The sequence below is a fragment of the Centropristis striata genome, chromosome 11, assembly GCF_030273125.1.
Source record: "Centropristis striata isolate RG_2023a ecotype Rhode Island chromosome 11, C.striata_1.0, whole genome shotgun sequence".
Lineage (NCBI taxonomy): Eukaryota > Metazoa > Chordata > Actinopteri > Perciformes > Serranidae > Centropristis > Centropristis striata.
Window position 1 is genome coordinate 29,822,784 of NC_081527.1, and position 17,914 is coordinate 29,840,697.

General features: G+C 38.2%; 1 protein-coding gene across 6 annotated transcripts in view; it reads right to left on the minus strand.

Moving 5' to 3' along the window:
- Positions 1 to 17,914, minus strand: part of LOC131980355 (rho GTPase-activating protein 12-like) — a 67,876-nt gene that overhangs the window by 46,690 nt on the left and 3,272 nt on the right. For all 6 annotated transcript variants that reach the window (XM_059344586.1, XM_059344585.1, XM_059344584.1 and 3 more), the window contains exon 2: positions 10,055 to 10,805. In XM_059344586.1, coding sequence (XP_059200569.1) covers positions 10,055 to 10,753 — 699 coding nt within the window. In that variant the 5' untranslated portion in view covers positions 10,754 to 10,805. The remainder of the gene's footprint in view (positions 1 to 10,054; positions 10,806 to 17,914) is intronic.

Below are 17,914 nucleotides of genomic sequence, written 5' to 3' on the forward strand. Positions count from 1 at the left end.
TGTGAACCACACAATCTGATATATGAATGATGCCTAGTTCAGAATTGAAAAAGATCAATCAATATCATTCATATATCAATCTATCAATCACTTTCAGACTTTCAGACTTTCTCAGATTTCAAATGAAATTCAGTTAGTCTGGTAGAATCTCTGTTAGAATGAGACAGCCTGATGGCTGTAGGAGCGAAGGATCTTTTGTATCTCTCCGTCCTGCAACGGAGAGAGAGGAGCCGTCCTAAATAAGATACAGGCCTGTTTTTTTGTAATGTAACCTCAGTCTGACCAGTCAGTCAGTATGAGAATTCATAGGACTCCTAGGTCACTCTTAGATCCACGTAAGTCACAATTCTACGCCGGCGAGAGTCTCTCATCACTCAGTAAAGACAAAAAAATGGACAAGAGTTGTGATAGAGGTCAGCTGTGAGGTGATTTCAAAGATACTCTACTTCCTGTCTCCTCAGTGGGCGTGGTCGCCTCTTCTGCTACTTGTTCTGAAGTGTTTTGAACGTCAAGAATGATGTTGTCGAATTTTATTTTCTTATATTAGTTTACACAGCTTACAATCACATTTAGCATTACGAAAATTAGTTAGCTGGTTAGGACGATCATAAAGGTGTTGACATAGTCTGGCTGATGCCGTTACCAGATCTTTTGGGATTTGGGCAACACAAATGCTTTCTATGTTACCAGATGTCATGAGTGAGTTGCTGGAAGAGCAAACGTGGCTTATGAAAAGTGGCTTCAATACTTTAGTGCCTCTGGAGCAAAGGATCAAAATCTGTCGAAACCCACGTGGTGCATGTACAGGAACTGACTCGACAGTCTCGCTTCTATGCCATCTCTGCTGTTATCCCTCATAAGTATTGGGTTTGATACGTCTGTACAAGCAAAATCTTGAGGGGTCGTATCATAACCAGTCCGTGTTTGGAAGCACTGTGAAAGAAAATGCCGAAAGTTTTAAAGTAGCTAAATATATATACTGCACAGCAGCTTATACATGACACCGTATAAGCTGATTTTAGTGGCCAACCTGCTGTGTGAGATGTTCAGGAGCGCGACTGGTGCAAGCTGGAATCTGATATGGTCATATTCAAAAAGTAATGTGGACAGCCAAATAAGAAAAATCAGCTCTGAGCAATAAATCCGATTTGAGCATTAAAGCTTGCAGTGTGAACGTATCGTTACACAGCAAACGTTAGATCTGAAATGATCAACTGACAGGAAGACAAATTAATCAAACATTAGCTTCTTTTTTTCCTTTCTTATAGGACAGTAAATTTACTTTATGTGGAAACATTTTTCAGCCAAAACAAGTCAAGAACTTGTCACCTTGGGCTCTGGGAAAATGCAGCATTTTTCACAGTTAATGACAGTTTATAAACCCAAACAATTAACCAAATAATCAAGAAAATACTCTGCAGATCAATAGTAAAAGACAATAATTATTAGCTGCAGCCCTAATAAACACAGCATGTCATTGTGCTGACAGTCACAGTAATCGGGTTGGCTCAACAGTGACCCAGATGTGAGAGCAGCGGCTTTGTGACAGAAGGTCACTGGTTGTAATCTGCAAACAATCTGTCAGGAAACATGACAGAGTAAGATAAGACCAAAAAGAAAGAACATAAACATACGGCTAAGGTTAAAAAAAACCAAAACATAATATGACTACAAATGCTGGGATGACAGCAAGAGCAGTTAAGTCTGGGAAAAAGTGTTTTTTTTATTTTTATTTGAATGTTACTCCCCTTCTGTCAACAGTTAGCGTCAGAGTGCCCTTGAGCAAGGTGTTTAGTGTCTGCAGTGAAGCTGCAAAGTAGTCGAAAGTAGAGGAAGAAATATAAATAGGCAAAAATGTATCAATGGACAACCGAGGGGTAGCTTTAAAAAGCAGCAATTAATTAATGTTTTATTAAAATTCTTCCCAAATTGCAGCCAATTGTTCATTATGTTTCCATCTGGGGGTCCTCAGCATGAAAACATTTGGGACTCCCTGAAAGAGAGGATGATTTAGCATCTAAATAACCCTGCAGTGAGTTCAGACTCTCCCTGCCAACATGTGATATAATAAGCCTTTTTTAATAAGGCACAGAAAGAGAATTAACAGCAGTGCAGATGGTCTGGCTCCCATTAACAGATCCCTCAGACTGTGCGTGTGTGTTTATGAATGCTCGTGTGTGTGTCTTTGCATAACTGAACAGAAATGAGTGTGTGGTGAATGAATGACTGGAATAGATTACTTATTTTATGTGCTACGGACGTACATTAGTGTGCATGGACGGGTGTGTTCAACCACTCCATGCACATAAAAGGTGTGGCAGTGGAAAGACACACACTTGCCAACTCAACTTCCTGCCACACACTAGGTAATCAAAGAAATGAGGAAGTGCTTCCTCCAATCACTCATCCTGCTGAGAGTCATTAGAGGTTTTTAGCTGATTGCAGCTACAGACTCTGCAGGGTTGAGTGGGTGTTGCATACAGAGAGAGGGGGACAACTTTCAAAAGTGACACACCAAGAAGAAGCTAAAAAAACACAACTGATATATGAGCATCTTCTCAAGGATCCTCGTTCTTGATTACAAACTTTAGAGGACTTTCATACATGCTTTCCAGGACTTTCAGACAGAGATGTTCCTATACCATTTTTTTTCCTCTCGATACCGATTACCATACTTGTGCTGTGGGTATCGGCCGATACCGAGTACCGATCCGATACCAGTATGTTATAAAAAAAGATATATCAGCCTACACCTGCATGACTGTGACTGTGTTATCAAGATTCAAGCCATTTATTTTTACATTTATTTTTAAATGAAACAGTATACAAAACAGTAGTGCAACAAATCTACTCTTCTGTGTTTTATTTAAGGCATCTTATTTTGACAGTCTTCTTGTAAATTCTGTGGTGGACTCTGCTAACACATCCATGTGCTCTTATTTTGAAAGCTACATGTGTTTGCTTTTATTTTGAAGGCGGGTCTAACACTCAAAGTCAGAACTTCAAAGTCGAAACTTCTGACAGTCGTGTAGACCTTGAACGCACCATTAGCCGCCTGACTTTCTATGTGCGCTGCAATGTAAATAGTATAACTAACGGAACATTACTCTTACTTACTGTTTTACCGACGATGTTTGTCGCTGAAAATGGGGGGGGGGGGGGGGCGCGGATCGGGATCACTTTGAATCTGGGGGGGACATATACAGGAAACATACAGAGACAGACCTAGTTTAATGTTAACTCGCAATGTTGCAGCCTCCAGTTAATTACGGGACACTGGGTAGACTAAAGCTGATCTAAATATATAATATGGATAGTCAAGGTACCAAAACATCATGCTACGGGGTCAAATTCAGTCCAAAACAGTGTTGCATTGGGTTTAAATTAGGTAATCAGTCTATTTATGACCCACTATTACTGTAAGGACACAATGAAGAAACATATATCTGAACTGAATGTTCTGTTTTGGTGGCTCTTTCAGATACAGCTCAACCGCTTCCTTGTGGAATCGCCCATTTCCATCAAGTGTGTTGGAGCGGATAAACTATTCTACAGTGTCAGAAGCTGGCACAACGCACCACTGTAATCGGCTAGTAAACAGAGTAGAGGATGCAAACCGCAAACAGTTGCCTTGGCCAACTAACCCATCTACGAGAGGAAAATGGATGTCATGAACCTGGTTGGGCAAGTTTTACCATCCTTTTATGTCAGCTAGAATTGATCATGTTCCATTCTGTCCAGAGACAAAGATAAATGTACATATTATCGGAACAGTTGATCAGTCATGCAAGTTAAATATTTGCTGCATCAAAATATATTGATAAAAGGTGTTTCCGTCTCCAATTTAGTTTTTAGTTGTTTTTTTTGACAAAAGGTAAAAACCACCTCAAGCAATCGTAAAAACTTTTTGCACAATTGAGGAACTTTTTTAAGGTGTCCATTTCCATCTAGCTTTTCTAAGTTGATACATCAAAATGTAAATTAAATATGTGAATGTTACACAGCTACTGACTAGTATTTTGGAAGCTTAAACATATGACCAGAGCACTAAACCAAAAAAGGGAAAATGTTCTAGTCAAACGTGCTACAGACCTTCAGTCAACCAAGTCAGTGGACTTAATTTGCAAGACAGTAAGTTTCCAATATAATCTATCCACTTCTATCAATAATTGATTTAAATTCCTGTTCATTTATTCTGGTGAAAATACACATTTAGTCTAGTTCATCAACCCAATCAAGCAAATGCTTTTGTCTTTTAATCTTAACCTTAGAAAAACAAATCATATGGTAAAGTTTGTTCATGCATGACCATTAAATAATTACTGAGTCTGTCAAGTTGTTATTTATGACAAATAAATTATAACAAGCTTTACAGAACAATTAATACTAACATCGGATAATATGAGGCTTGTCATTAGTGTGGTATCCTCCACTTGTTTTTTTTTGTTAAGCTACAGTCACATTGCAGAGCTCTGGATATTTCATATTTTTGGAGCAAAAACTGAGAAAGAAACGTATTGTTTGAGGTTCTTTCATACAGAGCACACAGTTAGCATGCTCAGAGTTTCTCACAAGTACTGTTGGATTATTATGATCCTGGAGGAAGAGGTGAATAGATGAGGCGGTGCAGCGAAGCAGCAAATTAAAACACACTGAGACCTTGACAGCCATTATATTCAGTGGCTAGAGGGGAACATCTGCTTTGGTGGATACAGTGTCCAATCCACTGCAGCTAGGCGCTTTAAGATGCAACGTATGCATTAAATATCAAGTGATATCTCAGTTGATAACTTCAACATTTTCCAACTAAGGATCAATGGCTGCTGGGCTCAGGGGAAACTCAATATGAATGTTGTGACAGCTCTGTGTTTCTCAAACATGCCTGCACAATTTATTTTATTACTTTATTGTTGCACTGCAGCATGTTGCCTCTAAACTATATTCCTTCTGTTTTGGATGCAGAGAGCAGCACCAAATGGTGATAACAGTACGGTGGGGATAATAACATAGGGAAGTTTTGTTTACCTTGATTATGTGTTGAGGTTGACTGCAAAAAAAGTATGTATTTTACTGAACCCATACCCTTGCATACAGATTCTCCAGTAATGCATAAATGCAAATTTAAACTAACTTTGAGCCTTCACTAAAACCTGACCTGAACTAAGCTGAATTGTCAGCAAAAACTACAACTCAGCACTTCTTATGGCCACCTTTTTGAGAAATGCTTTTATCAATTCTCTTTACCAGAAGTGTTGAGCTTGCATTAACAGCAGGACTTGCATTTGAAGTAAAGGAAACAGGAGGTCTGACTTAGATTTAAGGTCTGGTCACACAGTAAAGTGAAGTTTATCCCTGGATGAACAAGGAGTTGCAGTGTTAAGGAGAATACAGTGTTAAAGGCAGGGTTGCCTCTATTTCTATGACAGTTGCTTTGTGGTGCACAAAGCTAAAAAACAAGTTTGACTCTCTTGAATAAAATTATCCATATCTTGCATCTCGGCCTAAATAAAATGTGCACATCAAATCCCCCCCACCCATTCATGTTGAAACGCTCATTTATCCCCGCCTCTCTACTGCTCAGTCTTGGGCTCATTAACATGAATGGGTGGGGGGATTTGATATCTTCTAGGACCTAATGATTGAAATAATTGATATAAAAGTCATACAGGATGCACCAAAAAAGCTTATCCACTGATTTACAGACATGTGATGGACCCCTTTCTTCTGGTGCCATACTTTTAATAACATGTCATTACAACCTAACTTAAAATAGGCCTAATTTACAAATCTTGAGCAATTTTGTGCATAAATTACCAATTTGCCATTTCTTCATTACCCAATATTATCTTGAGTTTATAAACCAGTCAATTCCAAGAGAGACAAGTTGGGCAAATCACAACTTTTTGTTATACACATTCTGTCCCTCCTGACATTTTGTTCTCTCAGTTGTAAATTCTGCACTGTCGAGGCAGCTTGCTATTGGCTGCAGTTCCACAAAACTGAACTCAAGACAAAAGATTCACATGGACTTATTGCAAATCCACTGAGCTGAAATGTCACGGTTTTAAATTCCGGTGTGACTGTACGTTCATATGGAGAGAAAATAACTCAATACTTCTTAATCAGTGCCTAAGATATCATCAAAATCCTCAGCGGTGTCTAAGATATTTGATAAAAGCCCATATGGGGACATTGGTAATATTTTCAACACAAAAAGAGACATGGAACTTTCACAAGCTTCATTAAAAAGCAGCCCAGCTGTCTGATATAATGACAATTGCATGATATAATCAAAGCCCCACAGTCTAACCCCTAAAAAATACCAAGGACTGAAGCCTGGAACACGACAGAGCAGCGACTGCTGAAAGATGACGAGTAACAGAAGTAGTGACAAAGTGAGCCCCACTGTCAGGTCCAGAGTGGCAGATAAGAGCTGCTCTCCAGACGCACTCATTACTGCCTATAAGCACGGAGCTTATCAGAAGGAGCGGGTTGAGCTGGCAATAAGGAATAAGGCCTGCCAGCCGGAAAAATCAACTCTACTTTCTGCGTTAACACTGCTGCTTTGGTTTTATGTTCTGTCATGTTTTTATTCCCTGTTCCCTTTAAAAAAAATATTACGCTGCAGTAGGGAAAGATATGAGAGGAGAGTTAGGGGAGGGGGCGGGGCTTGCACTTTTTTAGGAAGTCCTGACTCACATCTGAGCTGTTGTTACCAGCAGCATGCTGCCAGGACAGGAGGAAAAACAAACAAGCAACGTGACAGAAACTGGAACACTTTTACATCAACACTTCTGACTCACATGAGCTGTGCAGGACCATGTACACACCTGATCAAACAACAATCAATCACTAAATCATGGTGTTGACAACAACAGCTATTTACATGTCCAGATATAGGAAAATGCTAGATGAGGTGGAAGTAAAGAATAAAGGGCTGTCCACACCAAGAACTATATTGATAACTTTAACGATGTGAGCACGGATGGTCGATAAAGAACACGCTGCAGGCTCCAGCTGTGTTGGAAACCCCCTAAAACTTTCCGTTTTACAAAAAATAACAACAAAAAAGGTGCAGTCAGAAACAGCAGATATAAACACTTTCTATGCTTTCTATCACATCACGCCTTTCTACTTCTTCACTTTTTTGAATTTATTTTTTTACCTTTTATTTTCTTTGTATTTGAGAATGTCTTGTGATTGTTCCTCCTCTGTCTCTCATTGTTTTTCTTTTAATGTAAGAATTGTTTTTAACCTTATGGCATCATCTTCGTTGTGATTATCTGCTCTCTGTCGAAGCACTTTGTAAACTGCTCTTTTTAAAAGGTGCTATATAAATAAAGTTATTATTATTATTATTATTATTATTAATAAGTATTAGTTGTAGTAGTAGTAGTAGTAGTAGTAGTACTTGATTAAGCTTTACTTAATCATTATTCTTATTCATAAGAATATGAATAAGAAGAATAACAAAACAGTTTAAAAGTAGCTGCTGCTGACTGATGTGTGTCTTTCAGGAGAGAGAGAAAGTGGGATGCTGTTGACTTTAACAGGAACAGTTAATTACAATTTGTTATTATATAGAGTTTGAGCGTATTTTGATTGGCTGTCAGTGTTTCTATCACTCATCTAAACACTCTGAAAGTGATCTCAACAATATTTTCTTCACTTTTGTTGTTATTTCAGTTGTGGTGTGGATGCCATCCACCTAAATTACAACCTTTTTAAAATATACATTTATGGTTTTAGGGTCTTTGCAGTTATCATTCTTGGTGTGGACAACCCTTAAGACATCATTTCTTTACTATAAACACCTCAAACTGTATAATCACTCTTACCCAAGGGTCATTTAAATAATTAAAATAACAATTAAGGTTTTAAAGATTACTATTTTACTCCAGAGTCCTGTGCCGACAGAAACATGCAATATAAACTAAACTTTTGCAACACCAAGAAACATAACTTAAATGTTGTTCTCTACTTTCTTACCTACATTGCATAAGACATTAACAGCCTTTATAAGACGACATTGCCATGACACAGAACAGTGTCCTGACATAAAAATAAACAAATACATTTTGTTTTAACGGTATCAAAGTGCCTCGTCCATTCATTCAAAAAGTATCTGAGGGAGGAAGATAAAAATAGAACAAATAGAAAAGTCCTGTGACCAAAGGAAGAGATTTTGTATTTGTTGTAATATTTACACTTGCAGACCAGAATAAGAAAATCTCAGCGTGTTTATTAACTTTCACACAGAGCTTAACTGGTCGTCTAGATTACCAAAACAAGTTCCACTACTCTGACCTTTTCTGCTGCCATTTAAATGGCAAACAAAGAGGCCGAGGAAGGAAGGAACTCCTCATTGTGGACTGGACGGCTTCAAGAGAATATACGGATTTTGAAATTGTATACTGTCACATTTAGATAACCTTTAACAACACATAGTGACTCAGTGATTTACGTCATTCAGAGTGATGCATCACTCTAAAATCAGTATTTCTGAAAGGGTCAAAATCTGTTGCGAGAAATGCATTAACTTGTAGTGAAGTGTTAACAGTTATTTTATGAATCTGAAGCTAAATGTTTAGTCAATAACAAGAAAACCTACTTTTGGGAGTAGTTTGAAGGCACCATGAATGACTAATGCAATTTTTTTTATTACTTAATACTTACTTAATACACTTTTTTAAAAGTATTTATTTAAAAAGGTGTTTATTATTATGATTACTTTGTATATTTTAAGCTAAAAACTGAAAACAGAGCAGACAAATGTGATGTTTCTTTGTCAAGAAAAGAGTTTTAGTGCAATGTCATATTGTGTTTAAATTGCGGTTATAGCATTAAAGGAAAAGGAAAAATCTTCCAGTATCAAGTTTCACATATAATTTAGTGAAGCAATAGCAGTGCTTGATGATTACTTTTGTTTGCCATGGCAGATTTTATATTTATGTCACATTTGTATTCAGGTCAAAGTTTTACAAATTGTAAAAAGGACTATTCTATGCATGTGTAATTTGAACTTATACTACATTCACTTCTTTTCTACACCCAAAAAAAAGAGGTCTACACCCAGTGGCAGCACCACACAGAGCTGGTTTCTATTTTCTGTCTGGCTTTTGTTCAGCAGCAGACTGAGCTAATGATTTCAGGAACAAACACCCCCACTGACCAGAGTCACAGATAATCAGCTGCCTCATCTCACTGAAGCTGCGTTTGTCTGCACCTCAGTGGCTTTGGAGCGACAGATCAACACCCCATGTTCTACAAAACTTTTTGATTTAGAGGTCAGACCATTTCAACATGTCTAGACTTGCAGAGCCAGACTTTAAAATTCAAGATAGCTACTGGAACGACAGTGAGAACACCCGCTAACAAACGTGTGATTCACTTTTTAACATGGACAGCTTTTTAAAACACTGAAAATAGATGTTCAGGTTCAGATCCTTTAACACTTTGGATTGGGTCTGTGATGCAGGTTTTTATCTCTTAATATTTCCATGCAGTTTTAGCCACAAAAGCTGGGGGTTTGTCTTTAGTTTCTATGAGCAAAATGTTTAGACTGAGCTGTCGGTCAAAAATAAGTTGAGCCACTTTCAGTGTCATTTAGCAGCATAAAATTACGGTAACTAACTATAACTTTTAGTGCCAGTTTAATACACTTACACTTACATTTGTTAAACTGCAAATGATCCCCACAGCTTCAATGGGGATGCCTCTTCAAAATTATATTATTGCTTGTATTTTCAAAAGTTCAGTACAATCACAAAACAGCTGTGTACAATACTGACAGTGGTCTGATATTGGCAAATGGCTGCAGACGGCTCCATTTCATGATATGTGACACAGACTATTGACTCCCTCATGATGCCTGAGGGATGATGTTTGTTGTGTTGTGTTATTTTGAAATGCCTGACCCTTGCTTAAACTCAACTAACACAGAGCCTGCACTGGGCCCGGAGTTTAAACTGGTTCTCAGAGCCAAAACGAATGACAAGTAACCCAAAAACATTGACACAAGCACAAGCAGTTTTTGAAATGAGCATGTCTTTACCTGGAGATGTTCAGTGGAGCTGCTGCTCAGCTCGTCTCCCGACTCAGAGTCGTTGGTGCGCCTCTCTTCCCCTGCAGAGTCACAGTGTTGGGTGCTGTCTACGTCCAGCGGGGCTCGGACCAGGTCTGGGGATCGAGCTCTGGTGCGGGGTAGAGTGCTGGACCGTCCTTTTTCAGCAGGCTGGGGGGCTCCACCGTGGACAAGGATGTCAGCCAGGGCTCGGTCGTGGTCGGTGGGAGTGGTAGGAGGGTGATGGTGGTTACTGTCCCGGCGCTGACTGGGGGGGCTGAAGTGCCCAGAAGAGGCAGTGTGAGCGGAGGGTGAGCGCTGATAGTTGGAATCACGTCTGTGAAGGTTTTCAGTGGACCGGTCAGGGGGTCCCAGATCCAGACTGGTTGGCTTTACCCAGAGTGTGGCCCCAGTTTGTGGAGGCGTGTTGCCAGAATGAGCAGGAGGATGTGGGAGAGGTTTAGGAGGCGGCATGAGGGCTTTACGCACTTCGCGGACATACTGAGCGGGTACGTAGAACGCTTTAGTCCCTTCTTCTTTCCTCACCTGCCACCAGTCCTCGTTGGTTTTCTTGACCAGCATGTAGCATTCCCCCTGTTGGATGGTGATGAGGCGGTCCTTGGCCTTGTACTCATAGTCGTACTCCACCTCGATGTAGACCTCGCCCGGGGCAATCGGCAGCTCCGCCATGATGCCTCTGACTGTCCACCAGACAGCTCACCGCATGGCTTCCTGAGCACAGCTGGAGGGAGAACAAGGACAGAAAGTAAGTATCTGACACTACTCTACAAAAAATACATTTCCACTTTGCTATCTTAACAAACATGATTTTGGTGATTATGGTTTCTTGGGTTTAACAGATTTGCCATTAGACCGTAAAAGTAAACCGTAAAAACAGCAGAAAATCCAAAATACTTATATACTGTATTTCCTCAAATAGTAGCCGGGGCTTCTATTAATAAAAATTCAGTTTGGGACCCAGCTAATAATAGGGGCAGGCTATTATTTGAAGGAGGCTTTTATTAAAAAAAGAAAATCAGACTGGCACTTTTTAAGAGTGTTTTACACAGCGCATTGTAGCCAGTTACCCGGATGTCAGCCATATTGGAAGTACTCGGATGTAAACAAACAATGAACAGCACGCTGAATGTTCATTTTAAGCAGGACTTAAAATGTCTAAACTACTAAAAAGCCCAGAAGAACGTGCGTAAACGGCTCGACTTTACAGAGAATGACTAGGACAGCAGGAGAAACAACCATATTTACCTACAGTACTAACTCGTGTGGCCAAACTTCAAAATACAGGTGTCTAAATCTGTTACCCCGTCAAATGATGTTTCCTGAATGGTGTTCTCCGTAGCATCACCTCCACGGTTGGAGTTAGGATTTAAGTTTAAGGTTAGGCCTTATAGAGACAACTGTTTGGGGTTAAGGTAAACTTGGGGTCATGTTAACAACTTAAAGGAGGACTGGTTGGGGTCAGGTTGGTGCAGGTTAAGGTAAGGGGGACACATATCGTCGGGGGAACAGATTTTGACATAACACCGGTAAGACACCCGGCTTATAAAAGAGGCCGGCTTTTATTTACTAAAAATTGTTTTTACACCTGGTTACTAAATGAGGCCGGTCATTAATAGGGGCCCGGCTTTAAATTGAGGAAATACAGTATATATATATATATATATATATATATATATATATATATATATATATATATATTTATATATAATATCCCTGTAGTGTTGTTTTGTTTTGGTCCGAGTAGCCAAATGTTGGTCATTTCATCTGTGGAGTTGTCTGCCTTCTCTTGAATGTAATGAAACTATATGGCAGTGAGCTTGTGGTGCTCAAGGTGTCACAAGCGTTCAAACAGCAATGTCTCTTTACAGAATTTATGACCTGGTTACTCAAGATAATCCACAGACCTTGTTGTGAGCAGTTTCATGTAGAAACTAGTAGAAGGAAAATAGTCCCTACATGAAACTGCTCACAACAAGGGCTGTTAATCAATAACAGGTAAGAGAATAAAATAGGTATTTTTGATTTGGGGGTGAATTTTTCATTTCCTCAAGGACATTTGTTTCATGTCATCCACCTTTTTCTCTCCCCATTTCTCATGTCTGCCTCACTGCTGTAGGCCTGCTATGTCAAATAATTGGCAATACTTTTTTCACAAAAGTAAATATTTATTAGGATTATGTAAAGTTTGTTTTCTTTACAAATGCATTTTCTCTGTCGGTATCTGCTACAAAAACCTGCAAGAAAGATAATAGTATAAAGTTCATGGAACAATTTCATAATGCTGGATTTTGAAAAGTTAAACTAAATAAAATGTCAAATTATGTTTACAGTGAAAAGCATTTATTGTATTGTAAGATGTTGTCAGGCTGAGAATTAAGCCTACTCCCAATGTATAAACATATTACTCTGAAAAAATTCCTTCCAGAAAACACATTTTTAACACAGGAAGTTGTGTTACTTTACATTTCAAGCAGCAACGACAGTAGTTTATTTAAAATGCAAAAAAACAGTAGCAGCAATACTGATCAAAAACAGTCAAGGGAAATATGAATATTTAATAATGATAGGAAACTAAAACATGCGGAAAAAGGTGCTATGATAATGGAAATGGAAATATTTAAAGTTATGGTGAGTGACTCCTGAAACAAGGAAGAACTTCAAAAAAGTAAAATAATCAGTCTTGGTAATGTATTTATGAGTAAAAACACTTTAATTTTTGTGTTCTTACACAACACAAACCACACAAACAACTATGCCTCTGAAAACCTATTCCTCCACTGATCTAATCAAATGAATAAAATACAAAGTGAGGAACTTTAATCCTCTTCAAAGGCTTCAGAGCAGCACATAATGTCTGACATGAGGAGGGGAGGCAGTAATGTGACTCACATGGTCTTCTCCCACCACTGTCCCTCTGTTTCTCTCTCTCTCTCTCTCTCCCTCTGTGTCTGATAATGACAGCTAGTGGAGCAGAAACTGAGGCATGTTGCTGCTGAGCGGAGAGATTAGTCGAATCACACACATAGTTTCCTGCTGAAGTCACATGTGTACACACACACACACTCACACTCTTACAACACGAGGGGAGGCTCCAACACACCTTGAGCAAGCTCTGCTTTTAAGTGTGTTTTTTTCTTTAAATATTTTAAAAATGCTTATAAATCAACTGATTGTGACAGCATGAAGCATGCAATGGAGCCAAACCTTAGTTTCAAAAGCACGTCTTATCTGTAGTGAACTTTGATGTGAAACTTGTTTAATCCATGGAGTAAATAACATGCTCAAGAGCTCAGAGCTAAGAAATATTTGATTCAATTTATTGTGCACGTATTGGCCTTGCGACATGATGAGATCTTGTCATACACTGCCTCAGGCTACCTCTGTGCATGGGCTACTTTGATAGACATAGATTGCTCCAAACTGGAACCAGTGCTAGTTGGAAAATAAATATCCTGTGCTCTAACAAAAAAAGGGGGAAAAAAAAGAGTATATTATCAGTGCAGCTCTGTTTAGTGTACATTATTTACACAACTTACTGCTTTACTATATATATATAGCACTTTTCTTCTAAAAATCCCTAAATGTGAGCCATTGATTGAATTAAGATTTCTGTTAAAACAAATGTGAATATTGATTATGTTAATTGGTCTGTAACTTTATGGATTTGATTGTTTTATTAATTCCTGATCTGTGCTGTTGACAATTGATTTAATTCCTCTAAGTTTGTCAATAGGGCTGTAGCAATACATAGATTTAGATCGATGTAACTTTAATGTTTGGGGGTAAGAAATCTACCTGCCTAAAGTTCATTTTTACTCAATCCCATACAAATTTATCTATTAGTGGTTATGAAATAACAAAAAATGTAATGTTTACTGGTGCTGAGCTTGTGCAACTCTCAACAGAGATGAGAAGGAAATTAAATGGCTCACACTTTAACTATTTCCATCATCAGCTCTGATGAAAAAATATTTGTTTAACTCCTTTTTACCACTTGCCGCTTGCAGTCTTATACACGAGTTACCTGCAGAAAACATTACTATGTTCACATTCAAAGGAGAAAACACAGCCTCATTGTTGTAATAAAATAATTAAACTGGTGGTTCAACAGGAACATTTTAGCCTTTTTAAAATTAATCTAATGTCCCAAGCCATCCAAAACAAAATTAAATGAGTTCACATGACCTTTTGTTCCCAGCTGAGCAACAACCCAGACAGTGGTTTCCAAAGAAATCAGATGTCGTCTGGATGAAGTGGCAGGATATTAGAGCGTCTTCTGCAGTTAAAACAGGATATTACAAATGGCCGTCATAATTTTAATCAGTCATCAGTGAGTCCCATCCAGGCAGAACTTTGCCTTAAAAAAACGACTTAAAGACTATGATTTTAAATGGGCAATCAAGACTTAAAATCTTTCTTTCAGCTCTAATATTCATGATGCTCACACACAGACTCTGAGCCAGCAGCCGACTGGGCACCAACAACACAACAAATAACTTCCGCTGCCAGGTCTGCTGCTGCGAAACAGACAAAATCCTGATGGATCTATTCACAGAGCATATTTATAGAGAATTATTTTCCTATCCTGTTCTTATCCACTATTAGAGTCTGATTAATCCATAAAAAGCATATCATGGAAGATAGTCAGACACAGCTTCACCCTTTTAAAGCTGCTTATTAACTGGCTCATCATTTTACAGCCAGTAAACATGATTTATTTAGCGATATTATCCAATAATACTCTCTTTTTCTTTACCAGTTGTGCATCAGCTTAAGATCTGTGATTAGAAGTGATTAGGCCAATATCGACTGGCTGGATTACTCCTGATACAGTGGCCGCAGGGATAATATCATTATGGATTACCTCGCTGGTTGATGCTAACAGGCACTGAGGGAAATCTCACCAAATCTACCGGCTATACAGAACGTCCATTAGCCAAATGAAACAAAATACTACAACCTCTGAAGCCAATTCACAGCTCACAGTAACAACACACAGCAGACTCCCAGAGCATTAGACTGGCTGACAGGCGTATCATAACAAGAACTGGCAGCCTTGTTCGTTAACCTGTGACCTGCTAATTCAGCTGGCTGGAAGAGGACAGCGTTTCTATCTAATCCTCATTTTGAAGACAGGTAGACTCAGGTCGAGAAAGTTTGCCGGGCTTTTACTGAATAATAAGTAGAGCCTGTCTGATATGGGATTCTTGAGTCTAAGAAATAAACCTGCTCAGCCTGCACGTGTTATAAGATTAGTTGAAATTATTATTTTAGAGACATTACAAGCAGTAGGCCTGCAGAGTGTTTCTTCCCCTCTGCTACGACTCCAAGTTTCCAGCAGCATGTAATGGCATTGTTTTACAACATGCAACTGTTAGAAAAATATTTCACACAGAACACCCCTCCTCCACTCCCTCCACTGGTTACTGGTGGCTGCACGGTTATGCTTCAAGACTCTAGCTCTGGCCTACTCTGCTGCTAATGGTTCAGGTCCTGCTTACATTCATGATCTTGCAAAACCCTACACCCCTGCCCATCCTCTCCGCTCTGCATCAGCCAAACAGCTGGCGACTCCCACCCTGCGAAGATCAACCTGCCTCAAAACCTCTTCCAGACTTTTCTCTGTTCTCGCACCCAAATGGTGGAATGAGCTCCCCACTGACATCAGGACCTCAGACAGCTTAGACATCTTCCGCCGCAGGCTGAAGACCTACCTCTTCCACCACCCAACTTAACTTAACCTCGGTTAAGTCATGGTCGCCTAATTTAAATTTTTATTTTTTTAAACGCTCTTCTTCTTAAACATATAGCACTCCTGTAGCGCGTTACAGTTGGGTCTTAAAAGTTATGTACTTATTTGGTTCCTGTGGTCTAAGGCTAGTACCATCAGGTTGAATGCACTTATTGTAAGTTGCTTTGGATAAAAGCGTCAGCTAAATTACATGTAATATAATGTAACGTAATGCTGACATTGACAAGGAATTGATAAGATCAAAGGCATACAATTCCAATTGGATCAGATCATTTGGAAGTTCTTCCAGGGTTCAACGTTAATGTTTATAAATCTACTTTTACTTGCCCCTATAGTAGAACCCGACCTGACATGGGATTTTTTAGGCCGATGCCAATACAGACTTAAGAGGGGGAAAATTCATCAATAACCGATTTGATGGCTGATATAGAAATGAGCTGGAATGAAAATAGACCTTTTTATGTGGATTGTGCACCAGTTTTCCCCACTCTGAAAATGTACCCAGAGAGCTACTTTCTCAAACATAAGACTTTAATAAATAATATTTTACAATTGTATATATTAAACAAAAAAATGTATGACATTACCTGTCAATTCTATAAATGCTAAAAAAAACATCTTTACTGTTCAGTTTTAGTCAAGTTCTGACTATTAAAAAAAAAATTAAAAAATGAGTGAATACCATTTCTAAATCATGACAAGCAACATTTTCTGCAATATATCTAATGATATATATATATATATACACTTTATATATATATATATATATATATATATATATATATATATACACACACACATTTTTTTCATTACGGCACATATCAGACAGCATACACACCAATAATCAGCCAATATCTGTCAACATTCAACAGATATATCTGTCTTGCTAATAATACACCTTTCTTATAAATAAAAAATCCGGTATGAATCCAAATAAACGCTTTTTGCCCAGAACAGAACAGCCATACTTCGGGGTTATCAATCAATCAATCAGCCTTCACTCACATCGTCCACAGTCGGTGTGAGATTTTATCTGTGCACATGCTGCACTGAACGTTCCATTACATAATCTGTCACAGTGATGCACTTCGTATAAAAAGTCTGTGGTTCGTCCGTTTGGTCAGTCCTGCTGCATCCTGTACTTCTTCTCTAGTTCTGGGAATAATAACTTAAAGCAAACAGTGGGCCAGACTTTCTCTACCTGCTCAATAGAAACCAAATATAATTCTTTTAAGCCTTTATTCGAGAAGTATTGCTTGACACTAAAGTGGCTGGGGAAATTTGGAAGTGAAGTCACTGCAGCAAATATACAAAAGTTAATTTCCTGCCTTCCTTCTGCAACATTTCCCCTGGTTGTTTTCTTTTCACATGTTTACTTGTAAGCTGCCATAGTTCTTAATTTAAAACCAACAATAAACAGGCTTTTTTTACCAACACATCTTCCAGACATTACAGCTTACATGAGAAGATGATTGCAACTTATTTATACATTTTATTTATTTATTTTCTTTCATTTTTAACAAGTACAATGTACATAGTTAGTTTGTAAAATATCTTTTTCAATGTATTTTAAGTCAAATCCAAGTAGGCTTACCTCTGTGAAAACAAAATATTTTAGAGCTGAAACAATAATGATCAATTCCTCTGCCAATAATTTTCCCGTTCACTAAATTAATTGTAATAATTCAGTTTAAATATGACATTTAAAATAGTGGAATTGGGGTTGTATTTGAGAGGCTGAAAACAGTATTTTCTGTCATTTTTTGCATGAAAATTAATTTTACAAATATAGCTAATCATAATAAATGACAATTATTTACCAATTGTTGCAGCCCTTTTCAGTTTGTCAATCGACAGAAAACAATTGGCCACTTTTTTTCATAAGTAATTCATTGATTGATTGATTTTTTTTTTCCAAGCATTCCAGCTTCTCAAGTGTGAGGATTTGCTGTTTTTTTTATTGTATGTGAATATCAACTGAACTTCTACTTAACTGCTAGTTGGGGAAAATAAGGTGCGTTGCGCTTTTTCTGACCAAATTAATAGATTTATTTTAGCATTAACATTTTTTTTTTATT